Here is an 11,348-nt window from a genome sequence, read left to right on the forward strand (position 1 = left end):
CCTGGGACACTGGCTCACCACCCTCACACCAAAGAATTTCTTCCTCCCATCTCAGCTCCATCTCCCCTCTGACACTTTCAAGCCATCACCCCTTGTTCTCTCACTCCCTGCCCTTGGCCAAAGTCCCGCCCCAGCCTTCCTGGAGCCCCTTCAGGTACTGGGAGGCTGATAGAGGGTCTCCCCGGAGCCTTCTCTTCTCCAGGCTCAACAGCCCCAACTCTCTCAGCCTGTCCTCACAGCAGAGCTGCTCCAGCCCTTGGATCATCCTCTGTCCCTCCACCATCTCTGCTCTCAAGCATCCCAGGAGGGGATGCACAGCATGTCCTTCACCAAGGGTACCAAGCCCCAGCTGACGTCTTCTCCTCAGCAGGGTTTATTTATCCAGACTCAGCATCATGAACCTCTGTGATGCCAGGGAGACCTGCTGTCCCCAGGTCCAGGCTGTTATGCCTCTAGTGAGGCCCAGGAGCAAAAAAAGATTCTCTGTGACTCAGTTTCCCCATGCATAAAACAGAGAGATGGTTTGCAGTCAGGTTGGTGTTGGGTGCTCTAGTTAAACCTGTCCAGCAAGGCAAACAGTTCTCTCTGAATGTTCTTGGTGGTTCATTTGGAAAAGGAAAAGAAGATAAGCTTTAGGTAGGTGAGGTGTTTTTTGGATCTTTGGGAAGTAGGTGATCTAACCCATCCTTCCTTTCCTGTGCAAAACCAGTGTCCTCTGCATGTCCTCTGCAAAAAACACTGTGTGCGTCCTCCACGCTGCTGTGTCTGGCATGGAGACAGGTTGTGGGAGGCTGGGGGTAACCTCACCTGTCCTCAGTGCTGCCTGTCCCTCTTCTGCTGTCCTCAATGCCTGCCCAAAAGATGCACATCAGGTCCTGAGGGCACTGTGTCTTGGGGAATTTGTATGCCCTGGTATGACCATCTTCTTGGGGTTGACCATGAGACCACTTCTCTGACTGCTGTGAAATACAAGCTGTCCCAAAGAACAATAATTGTGAATGGGGAGAGACAATATCACATCATCTAACACACTTGGGTCTCCTTCCTTGCCTGTGGGGAGGAGAAGCCCTCACTGCCCAACCCGTGCTGTTTCACACACAGCTTGGTGGCATTTCAGCATGGCAGGGTCACCTACTATTGTCCTTCTCACCCCCACCAACAGCCCAGAAAATCAGCTGGCCTTTGGTGAGACAGTGCTGCGTCTGTGTGGGTGAGGACAGGCTGGGGGAGGGGGAACAAGAAGTCTTTGTGTGAAGGGAGGATGGAGCTGAACTGACTCTTTCTGTGTGGCAGGAGGGGCTGGGTCCACCAGCATCCCACCAGGCTCCTCATGGGAGGAGGTCTTGCTTCTCTCTGCTCTGCTTTGAGCTCTTCCACACCAGCTCTGTCTGGACACAGGGTTTGTGCAAAGCTTTGCTTGTGTTTTAGTTTATTCTTCTTGTCTGCTGGAGTGGAAAGATGCTCTGTGCACAGCTGCCTTCTGAAGACAGGGCTCACCATGGTTTGGGCTCATTGTGGAGGACAACTTGAAAACCCCCTTGCACATCCCATGCATGATGCCCCCAACACAAGAGAGACCTGGAGCAGTTAGAACAAGTCCAGAGGAGGCCACCAGGATGATGCCAGGGCTGGAGCAGCTCTGCTGTGAGGACAGGCTGAGAGAGTTGGGGCTGTTCAGCCTGGAGAAGAGAAGGCTCCAGGGAGATCTTATAGCGGCCTCCCAGTACCTGAAGGGGCTACAAGAAAGCTGGGGAAGGACTTTTCATAAGGGCAGTTAATGACAAAACAAAGGGAAATGGGTTTAAGCTGAAAGAGGGGAGGTTTAGATTAGATATTAGGAAGAAGTTTTTCACTGTGAGGGTGGTCAGACACTGGAACAGGTTGCCCAAGGAAGTTGTGGATGCTCCTCCCTGGAAGTGTTTGTGGCCAGGTTGGATGAGGCTTTGAGCAACCTGGTCTAGTGGAAGGTGTCCCTGCTGCTGGCAGGGGGGTTGGAACTGGATGATCTTTGAGGTCCCTTCCAACCCAAACCATTCTATGATTCTATGCCCAAAACTTTCTAAACAGCTTTATTTAGGATTAAAGAGTAAGGATGTATTTGACACCCCCGCTCTATTTTGTCTTCAGAGAGACACATTAATTCAGCCCCATGTCTAATGACAGAGGTTTGGATGCAGCTGTAGAGGAGCAAAGTTTGATTCATCTTCTGCTGAGTGTCTGTGTCTTAGAGCTTGCTGTGTGGGTCACGAATGACTCTGGTTATTCAGACTTTATCATGCATAGCCTTGTCCATGCTTCTTTTGAGGGAGGAGGGAGACCTTTTCTGAATGGGTGACCTACCTCTTCTTCATCTGCTTTTCTGGCTTTCAGCTCACTTGCAGCCCTTGGTGTTCAGGTACAGAGCATCCATTCTTGCTTAGGAAGACATGAGGTCAGCCAGCAAGGTATCATCTTCTTGCTGCATTGCTCTGGAGAGCATGAGGTCTTTCTAAGAAAGATTTCTGGACTTCCTGGTCTTTATCTGCAAGGTGGCAAGCTCATCTAGTCCAAACCCATCCCTGCTGAAGCATGGAGTGAATTCAAGCTTGTTCTAACCAGCCAGCTCTGCAGTTTCATAGAATCATAGACTAGTTTGGGTTGGAAAGGACCTTTAAAGGGAAAGCAATTAGCATAGAATCATAGCAAGTTGTGAGTTGAAAGGGATGCATCTTTATTTAAAGGACTTCTCCAGGTTCTTTCTTTTCAGTTGTCCATTTTGGCAAAAGTGACTGAATTTCATGGGGAGAAGAACTGCTTTGTGCCAACCAGCTGATGCAAAGTGATGTTTTTAGTTGCTGGACATAATTCTGTCCGACTTCATACCGGCTTTCTAAGGGAGAGAGCCCAGAAAAAGGTCTCAGCATCTTCTGCAAGAAAGCAAATGCAGTGCATCTGGGTTTTAGGGACCTTGTTATATATCTCACCACTTTGCTGTCTGCAAGAGAGCTTGGAAACACCATCAGCTTCTCTAATTTAATGCATTATTCATTAGGGTCCAAAATGTCCATGAAGTTCAAATCAACTGCTCTGCTTGTGTGGTAATTACACAGTGTGGTTATTGAGCCACACTAAGGAAAGGAGGCTGAGGGGAGACCTTCTGGCTCTGTCCAAGTCCCTGAAAGGAGGGTGGAGAGAGGTGAGGGTGGGTCTGTTCAACCAAGGAACAAGTGACATGACAAGAGGAAATGGCCTCCAGTTGCACCAGGGGAGGTTTAGATTGGAAAAAGGAAAAAATTTATTAGGAAAAATTTCAGTGGTGAAATCACCTTCCCTGGTGGTATTTAAAAGACATGTAGATGTGGTGCTTGGAGACATGGTTTAGTGGTGGAATTGGTAGTGTTGGGTTTCTGGTTGCACTCTATCATCTTAAAGGTCTTTTCCAACCAAAATAATTCTATGATTCTAAGTTCCTGCAGCATCTTCTTTCTATTACAACCAGCAAATCTTTCCTTAGGCAATCACATTTCATTCTTGTTTAGTAAAAAAATCACTCCCAGCTTTTGGCAAATGCTGTTTTGGGGAGTTCTTGACCCAGAAATGGAGTCTGCAAGTCCCAGAGACACTGTCTGCAGGGAGAGGATGGTGTGTACACATCTCTGGTATCTCCCAGGGCCATGGCCATGGTTTGTTTTTGGAGAATTTCAGCTGTAACTGGATGATAATATCCAAGAGCTCATCACGCCTTGAGCCTTGCTGTGAGAGCAGAGTGGGTGGAGAGTGGAAATTAAAGGCATCAGCTATTAAAAACAACTGTTTGCTTTCTCAGAAAGGCTGTTGAGAAGGTCTCTGCAGAGAAGTGATATGCAGGAGCTGACTTCTTCAGGCAAAGCACTTGCATGTGAAAAGTAACTGAAGTGAACTCACTGGGGTGGTGGGAATGAGCTCTGGCAGAGGCAGGATCTCATTCCTATACATTGACATGGTGCCTGTACAGATCTAAACAGCCCATCCCTCATGTGTGCATCCCTTCCTTCCCAACCAGGACCTGCCCTCATCCTTTCTGCTCCTCTTTGCAGTGTTCTCCCTCTTGCTTGAGGTTTTTCTGGGCAACAGGGGAAAAGACAAGGCTGGAGGGTTCTGCTGGAACAGCTCATAAATAACCCTTCCCAGCCCAGGCTGTTTTGAATCATAGAATGGTTTGGGTTGGAAGGGACCTTAAAGATCATCCAGTTCCAACCCCCCTGCCAGCAGCAGGGACACCTTCCACTAGACCAGGTTGCTCAAAGCCTCATCCAGCCTGGCCTTAAACACTTCCAGGGAGGAGCAACCACAGCTTCTCTGGCCAACCTGGGACACTGTCTGACCACCCTCACAGTAAAGAATTTCTTCCTAATATCTAATCTAAACCGCCCCTCTTCCAGTTTAAAGCCATTTCCCCTTGTTCTGTCACTAACTGATGATAGTGATGATTTGCTTCAACTTCCTCCTGCATCTGGCGTTGCAGTGTTTCCTGGAACAGGCTCAGCCTTATTCTTTCCAGCAGGGTGTCCTCCCTCCCTTCCTCCCTCCCTCCCTGCTTTCCCCTGGTCTCAAGCCCTGCTCTAGATGCCAGATCCTTGCAGAGGGAGCAGCTGTTGGAGCTGTCTCATCAGGCTTTGGCTTCAGTGGTTGTTTGCTGGACATCTTCGTGATGCAGCACAGCGAAGCCAGAAAGCAGATTGCAGAGGGAAGATGTAGCATCAGCTTGAGCTGGAAAGGGGGGTCCCAAAGATCTTTGTTGTAATGCAACCACTTAAAAATGAGGTTGGCTGTTCATGGCTGAGCCACAGCAGATCTGGAGCTGGCTAGGGCAGCATCATCGGCTCTTTCTGGCAGCAGCACTTGGCTGTGGCATTAGAAACTAAACCTAATGTTTTGGGCTAAGCCCAAATCCTAGTTCCTTGCTTGAAACTCCTTCTCCCTCAGACTCTGACTGCTACTATATGAAGGTGAGAGAGATCTCTGTAATCAGGCAAGTAGTACCTCCTGTAGATAAAGGCTTAGCCTGATCCTCAAGCTTTGGGTTTTCATGGAATCACAGAATGGTGGGGGTTGGAAGGGACTTCTGGAGACCATCTAGTCCAACCCCTCTGCCAAAGCAGGTTCACTCAGAGCAGGTTGCACAGGAAAGCATCCAGGTGGGTTTTGAACATCTCCAGAGATGGAGACTCCACACCCTCTCTGGGCAGCCTGTCCCAGGGCTCTGGCACCCTCACAGGAAAGAAGTTTTTCCTCATGGTTAAGTGGAACCTCCTGTGTTCCAGCTCACACCCATTGCTCCTTGTCCTGTCGCTGGCCACCACTGAAAAGATTCTAGCCCCATCCTCTTGGCACCCACCCTTTCGGTATTGATAAACATTGATAAGGTCCCCTCTCAGTCCACTCTTCTCCAGCCTAAATAGACCCAGCTTTCTCAGTCTTTCCTCACACGGGAGATGCTTCAGGCCCCTCATCATCTCCGTAGCCTCTGCTGGACTCTCTCCAGTAGTTCCTGGTCTTTCTTGAACTGGGGAGCCCAGAACTGGACACAGCACTCCAGATGTGGCCTCACTAGGACACAATAGAGAGCAAGAGCTTCCCTCAACCTGCTGTCCTCCTTGTTTGAGACAGGCAAGCTGTCAGTGCAGCACTGGAGCAGGAGCTTTAGTCTGTGTGTTGGTGAGCTGGTCTGGGCTTTTGGGAGCTAAGTAAATGGGGTAGGGTGGTGCTGAGTAGAAGGGAAGGAGATGGATGGTGGATGCAGGCTGGGAAGCAGAAATAGGGGGGGATCTGGGGCACCCGGCTGTGTCTGATCCTCTGGGAAAAAATCCAATGATGTCCAAGGGTGAAAGAGACTCATCTGCCCTGTGGGAAAGCAGTTCATCTCTTCTAATCATCACTGTCCCAAACTCTCTTCTTGGGTACAGGCCACTTCCAGTGATGCCATGGGATTGGTACAGGGTTAATTAGGGTCATTAATACCCCTGGGCCTTAGCAAGGGCTTGTTTTCTCTCTGCAGCAAGGAGAGAGTCTTGGTTCAGGTTCAGTCCACCAAGTGATGACCTGCTGCTGAGACTGGTCACTAGCCAGGACAAATTTGGGCATCACTGCTCCTGTAGGAAGCAAATGAAGTCTGATGGAGGCTTACACCATGCACTGATGTGATGTTGAACTACGTGAACTGCATGCTCTGGTCCTTCAGCTCTTCCCAGGGAGCAAGGTTGAGCCTGGAGAAGGTTTTTTTCCTCCCTGTCCTGGGAGGCAGACCAAGGTGCTGTGTGTTGAGTGTTTTCTTGTCCACAGCAGTGTGTCACAGGACCTTGCAGAAGCACCTTATGGTCTTTCCTAAGATCCAGAGTGGTTGGGAGAGGAGATCCCAAAGATGTTTGGAGGGGACATGGTGGCAACTCAGTGCCAAGCTGCACCAAAGGTGATGACAAAGTGCTAAACGTCGTGCTGAGGGACATGGTTTAGTCGTGGTTTAGGGGACTTGTCAGTGTGAGATTAACAATTGGACTTGATGATCTTATAGGTCTTTCCCAATCAAGGCAATTATTCTGTGAAAGCAGGAGGGTTTCCATGCAGGCTGTTGTCACAGTGACTGGGTGGCTCAAGGTGACGTGGAGTCATGATTGAACCTGAGCTGCACCTCTAGACTGTAAGTTCAATCCTGGCTGGTTGCAACCACCAAAGAAACTCTCTTGGATGAAGTCTACATCCTCCCATCTCCAGGAGAAGAGTTTTACCCTCCCAACTCTGTTTCTCAATATTTTGATATTTCTCCAGCGTTTGCTTGCAAGCGCCGAGTTATCTCTGCAGGAATTGTCAAGAGAGGTTGTCACTGATTAAACAGCACCCAGGGAAATTCTTGCCAGATGGCAATATTGTTTTATATGGGTGCAGAGGCAATGTCATTTGGAGGGGAAAATCTGAGAGTCAGAGTTGTTTTGGGGGAGACATAGAGGCCAGATGTTTTGGGAAAGGTTGTGGGAAGAAGAAGGTCTTAGAGCAGTAGAGCCACGACATTTTCAGCCCTACCATGGCACTGGGGAGAGATGTTCTCTTTCACAGCCTTGTTGGATTTTATTTTTTTCCAGCCAGACAAGAGAAATCTTGTTTCAGAAATTGAGAAAATACTATTTTTCAGTAGCCACTTCCCTGGTGGCCCCTGACATATATCTAGCCTGACTTGTGTATAGGAGTTTTGTCCATTATCTCCTGAATTTGATGCTATTGTGTTTGAAGGGATGAGGAGATGTTGCAGGATGGGAGAGCATCTTTCAGATCCCCTTTTTCCTTACATTATTAAGCACTTAGCTCCTTTGACTTGCTGACTGAGGGTTATACAATCAATCCCCACAGGGTTTTCCTGGAAGGGGAAAGGAGTCAAAGAACTAATTCACTAAAAGCAGGACCAGCACTTTCCTCTCCACATGTTTCTGCATTAAAAGGTCTTCTCCCCAGTGTACAGCACGGGCTGGGAAGCTGGCAAAAACACAAAGGTGATGAGAATGAGGAAAACAGAGGTGAAGTTCTTGTAGTTCTTTGCTCTGAGAGCTCACTCAAAGCAGACTCAACAGAGGCAATTAAAATGGCAATGGTCAGGGAGCACCTTCTGGTGCCCACCTTGGACCCTCTTCTGCCAGAAATACTGACCTCTGTCACCTGAGCTCCAGGGATGTCTTTGCTCAGCTTTTTGAAGCTTTTTAGCTTATCTATCTCACTTGTTTTTTTATCCTGCCCAGATGGTGCTCCTGGTCAGTATTGATGCTGGGGCTTCTCTGTGCTGCTGGGTGGACTGAGGGACAATCTCCTCTGAGCAGAGTCTGTCATCTATCTGCGATCCATCACAGGAGTCAAAGTCCTTCCAGACCTTTGTGTTTCTCAGCTTAGGAATTTATGAGCTGCTCGTCTGTTAATTTATCTGCTGTTTTCAGTAAAGCCTGGAGCTGATTGCCAATGTGGTTGCTCCATGCCAGGAAAGGATTCGGTCACCATTTAATGCAATCTCTGAATTGACCTTGTTTTTACATTTTTAAACCATTCACAGGCTTTACCCTCTCCTCCCTTTCCCTCAAGGATGGACAACAGCATTTTTTATTATTTATGCTTATTTTACAAAGTCTCTAGGGAACCTGCTTTGGCAAGGGGGTTGGACTAGATGATCTCCTGAGGTCCCTTCCAACCCCCACCATTCTGTGATTGCGTGATGCTGACCCTGGCTGTGTTCCAGCAGATCTCACCAGATCTTCTCAGGGCCATATTCTCCCTCTTTGCCCCAACAAGGATGCAAGATGATAAGCTGGCTGGTGTGAGTATGGCTCACTGCAGCCTTTGATGAGGAATCAGCCAGCCAGTCTGCTCTGTCCTCCACGTCAGAAGGACACGGCTTTAAATGCAAAACCAACAGTGAAATGAGTGGATTAGATTCATTGCCTGCTTCTTAATGCAACTTGCACATCAGGGTCTAGGAATTATTGTGTCAGTAATGGTGAAGAGCATAACGGTAGCAGAGGGTGTTGCAGAAAGGAGCCTTGGGCATCCACTGCCCTCTGTGAGCTCCGTGGAGGGAATGGTGCAAATTATCCTAGTTTTTGGCTTGGACAGAGCTAGTTTGGGGTTTTTTTTTAGTAGCTAGAATAGTGCTGTGTTTTGGTTTCAGCGTGGGATTTGTTATGGGAAGAATATTGACAACATACTAATGTTTTCAGTTGTCGCTGGAAGTCGAAGGACTTTCCAACTTCTCTTTGTTTTGCTAGTTTGCAAGTGCAAAGGACTAGGAGGGGGGTGGAATATTAAAATTAGCAACCCAAATTGGCATTTGGATGTGCCAGTGAGATATTCCATATCATATCATATCATATCATATCATATCATATCATATCATATCATATCATATCATATCATATCATATCATATCATATCATATCATATCATATCATATCATATCATATCATATCATATCATATCATATCATATCATATCATATCATATCATATCATATCATATCATATCATATCATATCATATCATATCATATCATATCATATCATATCATATCATATCATATCATATCATATCATATCATATCATATCATATCATATCATATCATATCATATCATATCATATCATATCATATCATATCATATCATATCATATCATATCATATCATATCATATCATATCATATCATATCATATCATATCATATCATATCATATCATATCATATCATATCATATCATATCATATCATATCATATCATATCATATCATATCATATCATATCATATCATATCATATCATATCATATCATATCATATCATATCATATCATATCATATCATATCATATCATATCATATCATATCATATCATATCATATCATATCATGTCATGTCATGTCATGTCATGTCATGTCATGTTCGATGTATCAGTGAGGGTCTCTTGGGCTTTGTCTCTTGGACTCTCCCTCTTCCAGGATTGCAGTTTCAGTTTTGGGGTTGTCGCTCCTCTGGGATCATTATCTGGGAATGAGCCGGGCTTTGTCGGTGGGTGGTGAGTAATTGCACTGGGCATCACTTATTTGTATATTTTATTATTACTATTAATTCCATTATTACTATTTTAAGGTTTTTTTAAGTGATTAATTTATCTCATCTCAAGCTACAAGATTCCTTACTCTTACCCTTACAATTCTCCCCATTATTCCTTGGGGAGGAGGAGAGTGAGCGAGCGGCTGTTCAGTGTTTGTCTGCCAGCCAAGTGAAACCACTACAAAATCCTCCTGGATTTGGCTCTGGAGTGCTGGAGAGGTACATCGGACCTGCAGAGCAGGTACAGAGCTAGTTATGCCCTGGATCAGCCCCATCTTGGTGCAAGCTGGGAGGTGCTGCACCACCTGGGAGCTCTAGTTTTTGAGCCCTCAGAGCGGATGGGGTTTTGGGGTTATTTGCCTCTTCTCCCAGGTAACAAGTGATAGAATGAGAGGAAATGACCTCAAGTTGTGCCAGAAGAGGTTTAGATTGGATATGAGGAAACATTTTTTCACCGAAAGGGTTGTCAAGCATTGGAACAGGCTGCCCAGGGAGGTGATGGAGTCACCTTCCCTGGTGGGATTTGAAGGATGGGTAGATGAGGTGCTTAGGGACATGGGTTAGAGGTGGAATTGGTAGTGTTGGGTTTATGGTTGGACTAAATGGTCTTAAAGGTCTTCTCCAACCTCTACAATTCTATGATTCCATTAAGGGCAGGCTCGGTCCTGCTGGAAGAAGTGCCTTTCGCTGAAGCCCTTGCAAAGTCCTCTTGCAAAGACTTGACCAGGCATGGTGCTGCCTTCTGCAGAAGGAAAATAAAACATGAGGTGTGGTAAAACCAAGGGCTGAGTCCAGCTGCTGCAAGAAGTGGTTAAAGAAAGAAACAAATAGGAGGAAGTGTTAATGGGAGGATGACAGCTGGAGCCACACTGACCCTGCCATTGGAGCAGAAAAGGAGCCGTTTCCTTGGTCTGGTGGATTCAAAGCCAGAGGGAACCGTTGTTGATGTGTCAGCTGATTTCTACGTAACACGAGGTCATGGCACTTCCTTGAATTAAATCCGTGTTGAACTCAACTTAACCTGCTTTCTCTAAACACCATCCAGTTTTGTTTTTCCAGGAGATGAATAATCCCCTGCGGCTCTGAATCACTTGCTCTAAAGTCCAGTCCCCACCTCAGGATTTGCCTATTTTTTTACTTTTTTTAATGTGAATTTGTTCAGCTTCAGCGTACACCTCTTGGATCATCTGTGCACCCTCACTTCTGCATTTCTGTTCCCTTGAAATATATGGTAACCCTGTAATACACATGTGATCGAGGCAGAGGGATGCTCATACCTCTAAAAAAGCAGGTACAAACCCTCTCTCCATCATCTCTCCTTCTTGCCTCACTCAGCAGAGTCTGGACTCGTGTCCAGGTCCAGAAGCATTGATGGGTTGACTGAGGATGAATACATGCAGCTAATGTCTGTCTTTGTAAACACCCCAGGGCAAGGGCTCGTCCTTTCCTTGCTGCCAAACAACTGACGCCATCTGAATTATTTGTGCAGAGCATTAAATTCTCCAAGTCGACCCTTTTTAAAATAAAACCCCAATGCAATTTGACAGTAAGTGCAATGGCACCGTTCCTCCTCTGATATATAGAATTCAACACAGAGACTCTGCAAATACTACCCCAAAGCCCTGCAAAGATTAAAAACCTGTTTATGAGGCAGACTGAAATGTGCAGTGCAGGGAAGCATGGTGGGGTGGGATCACAGAATCAATGGCTGGGGGTGGAAGGGACCTCAGGAGATCATCCAGGCCAACCACCCCGCCCAAG

The 11,348-nt window shown here is 46.7% G+C and overlaps 1 protein-coding gene across 3 annotated transcripts in view; it reads left to right on the top strand.

Annotated features, from left to right (window-relative positions):
- Positions 1-11,348, top strand: part of CAPN5 (calpain 5) — a 41,416-nt gene that overhangs the window by 353 nt on the left and 29,715 nt on the right. Inside the window, exons 2-3 of one of the 3 annotated variants that reach the window (XM_029086172.1) lie at positions 8,107-8,119; positions 10,240-10,264. The exons of the other annotated variants lie outside the window; for them this stretch is intronic. Coding sequence (XP_028942005.1) covers positions 8,107-8,119; positions 10,240-10,264 — 38 coding nt within the window. The remainder of the gene's footprint in view (positions 1-8,106; positions 8,120-10,239; positions 10,265-11,348) is intronic. 3 annotated transcript variants of the gene reach the window in all.

Source organism: Antrostomus carolinensis, unplaced genomic scaffold (genome assembly GCF_000700745.2).
Source record: "Antrostomus carolinensis isolate BGI_N321 unplaced genomic scaffold, ASM70074v2 scaffold23737, whole genome shotgun sequence".
NCBI classification, from domain to species: Eukaryota; Metazoa; Chordata; class Aves; order Caprimulgiformes; family Caprimulgidae; genus Antrostomus; species Antrostomus carolinensis.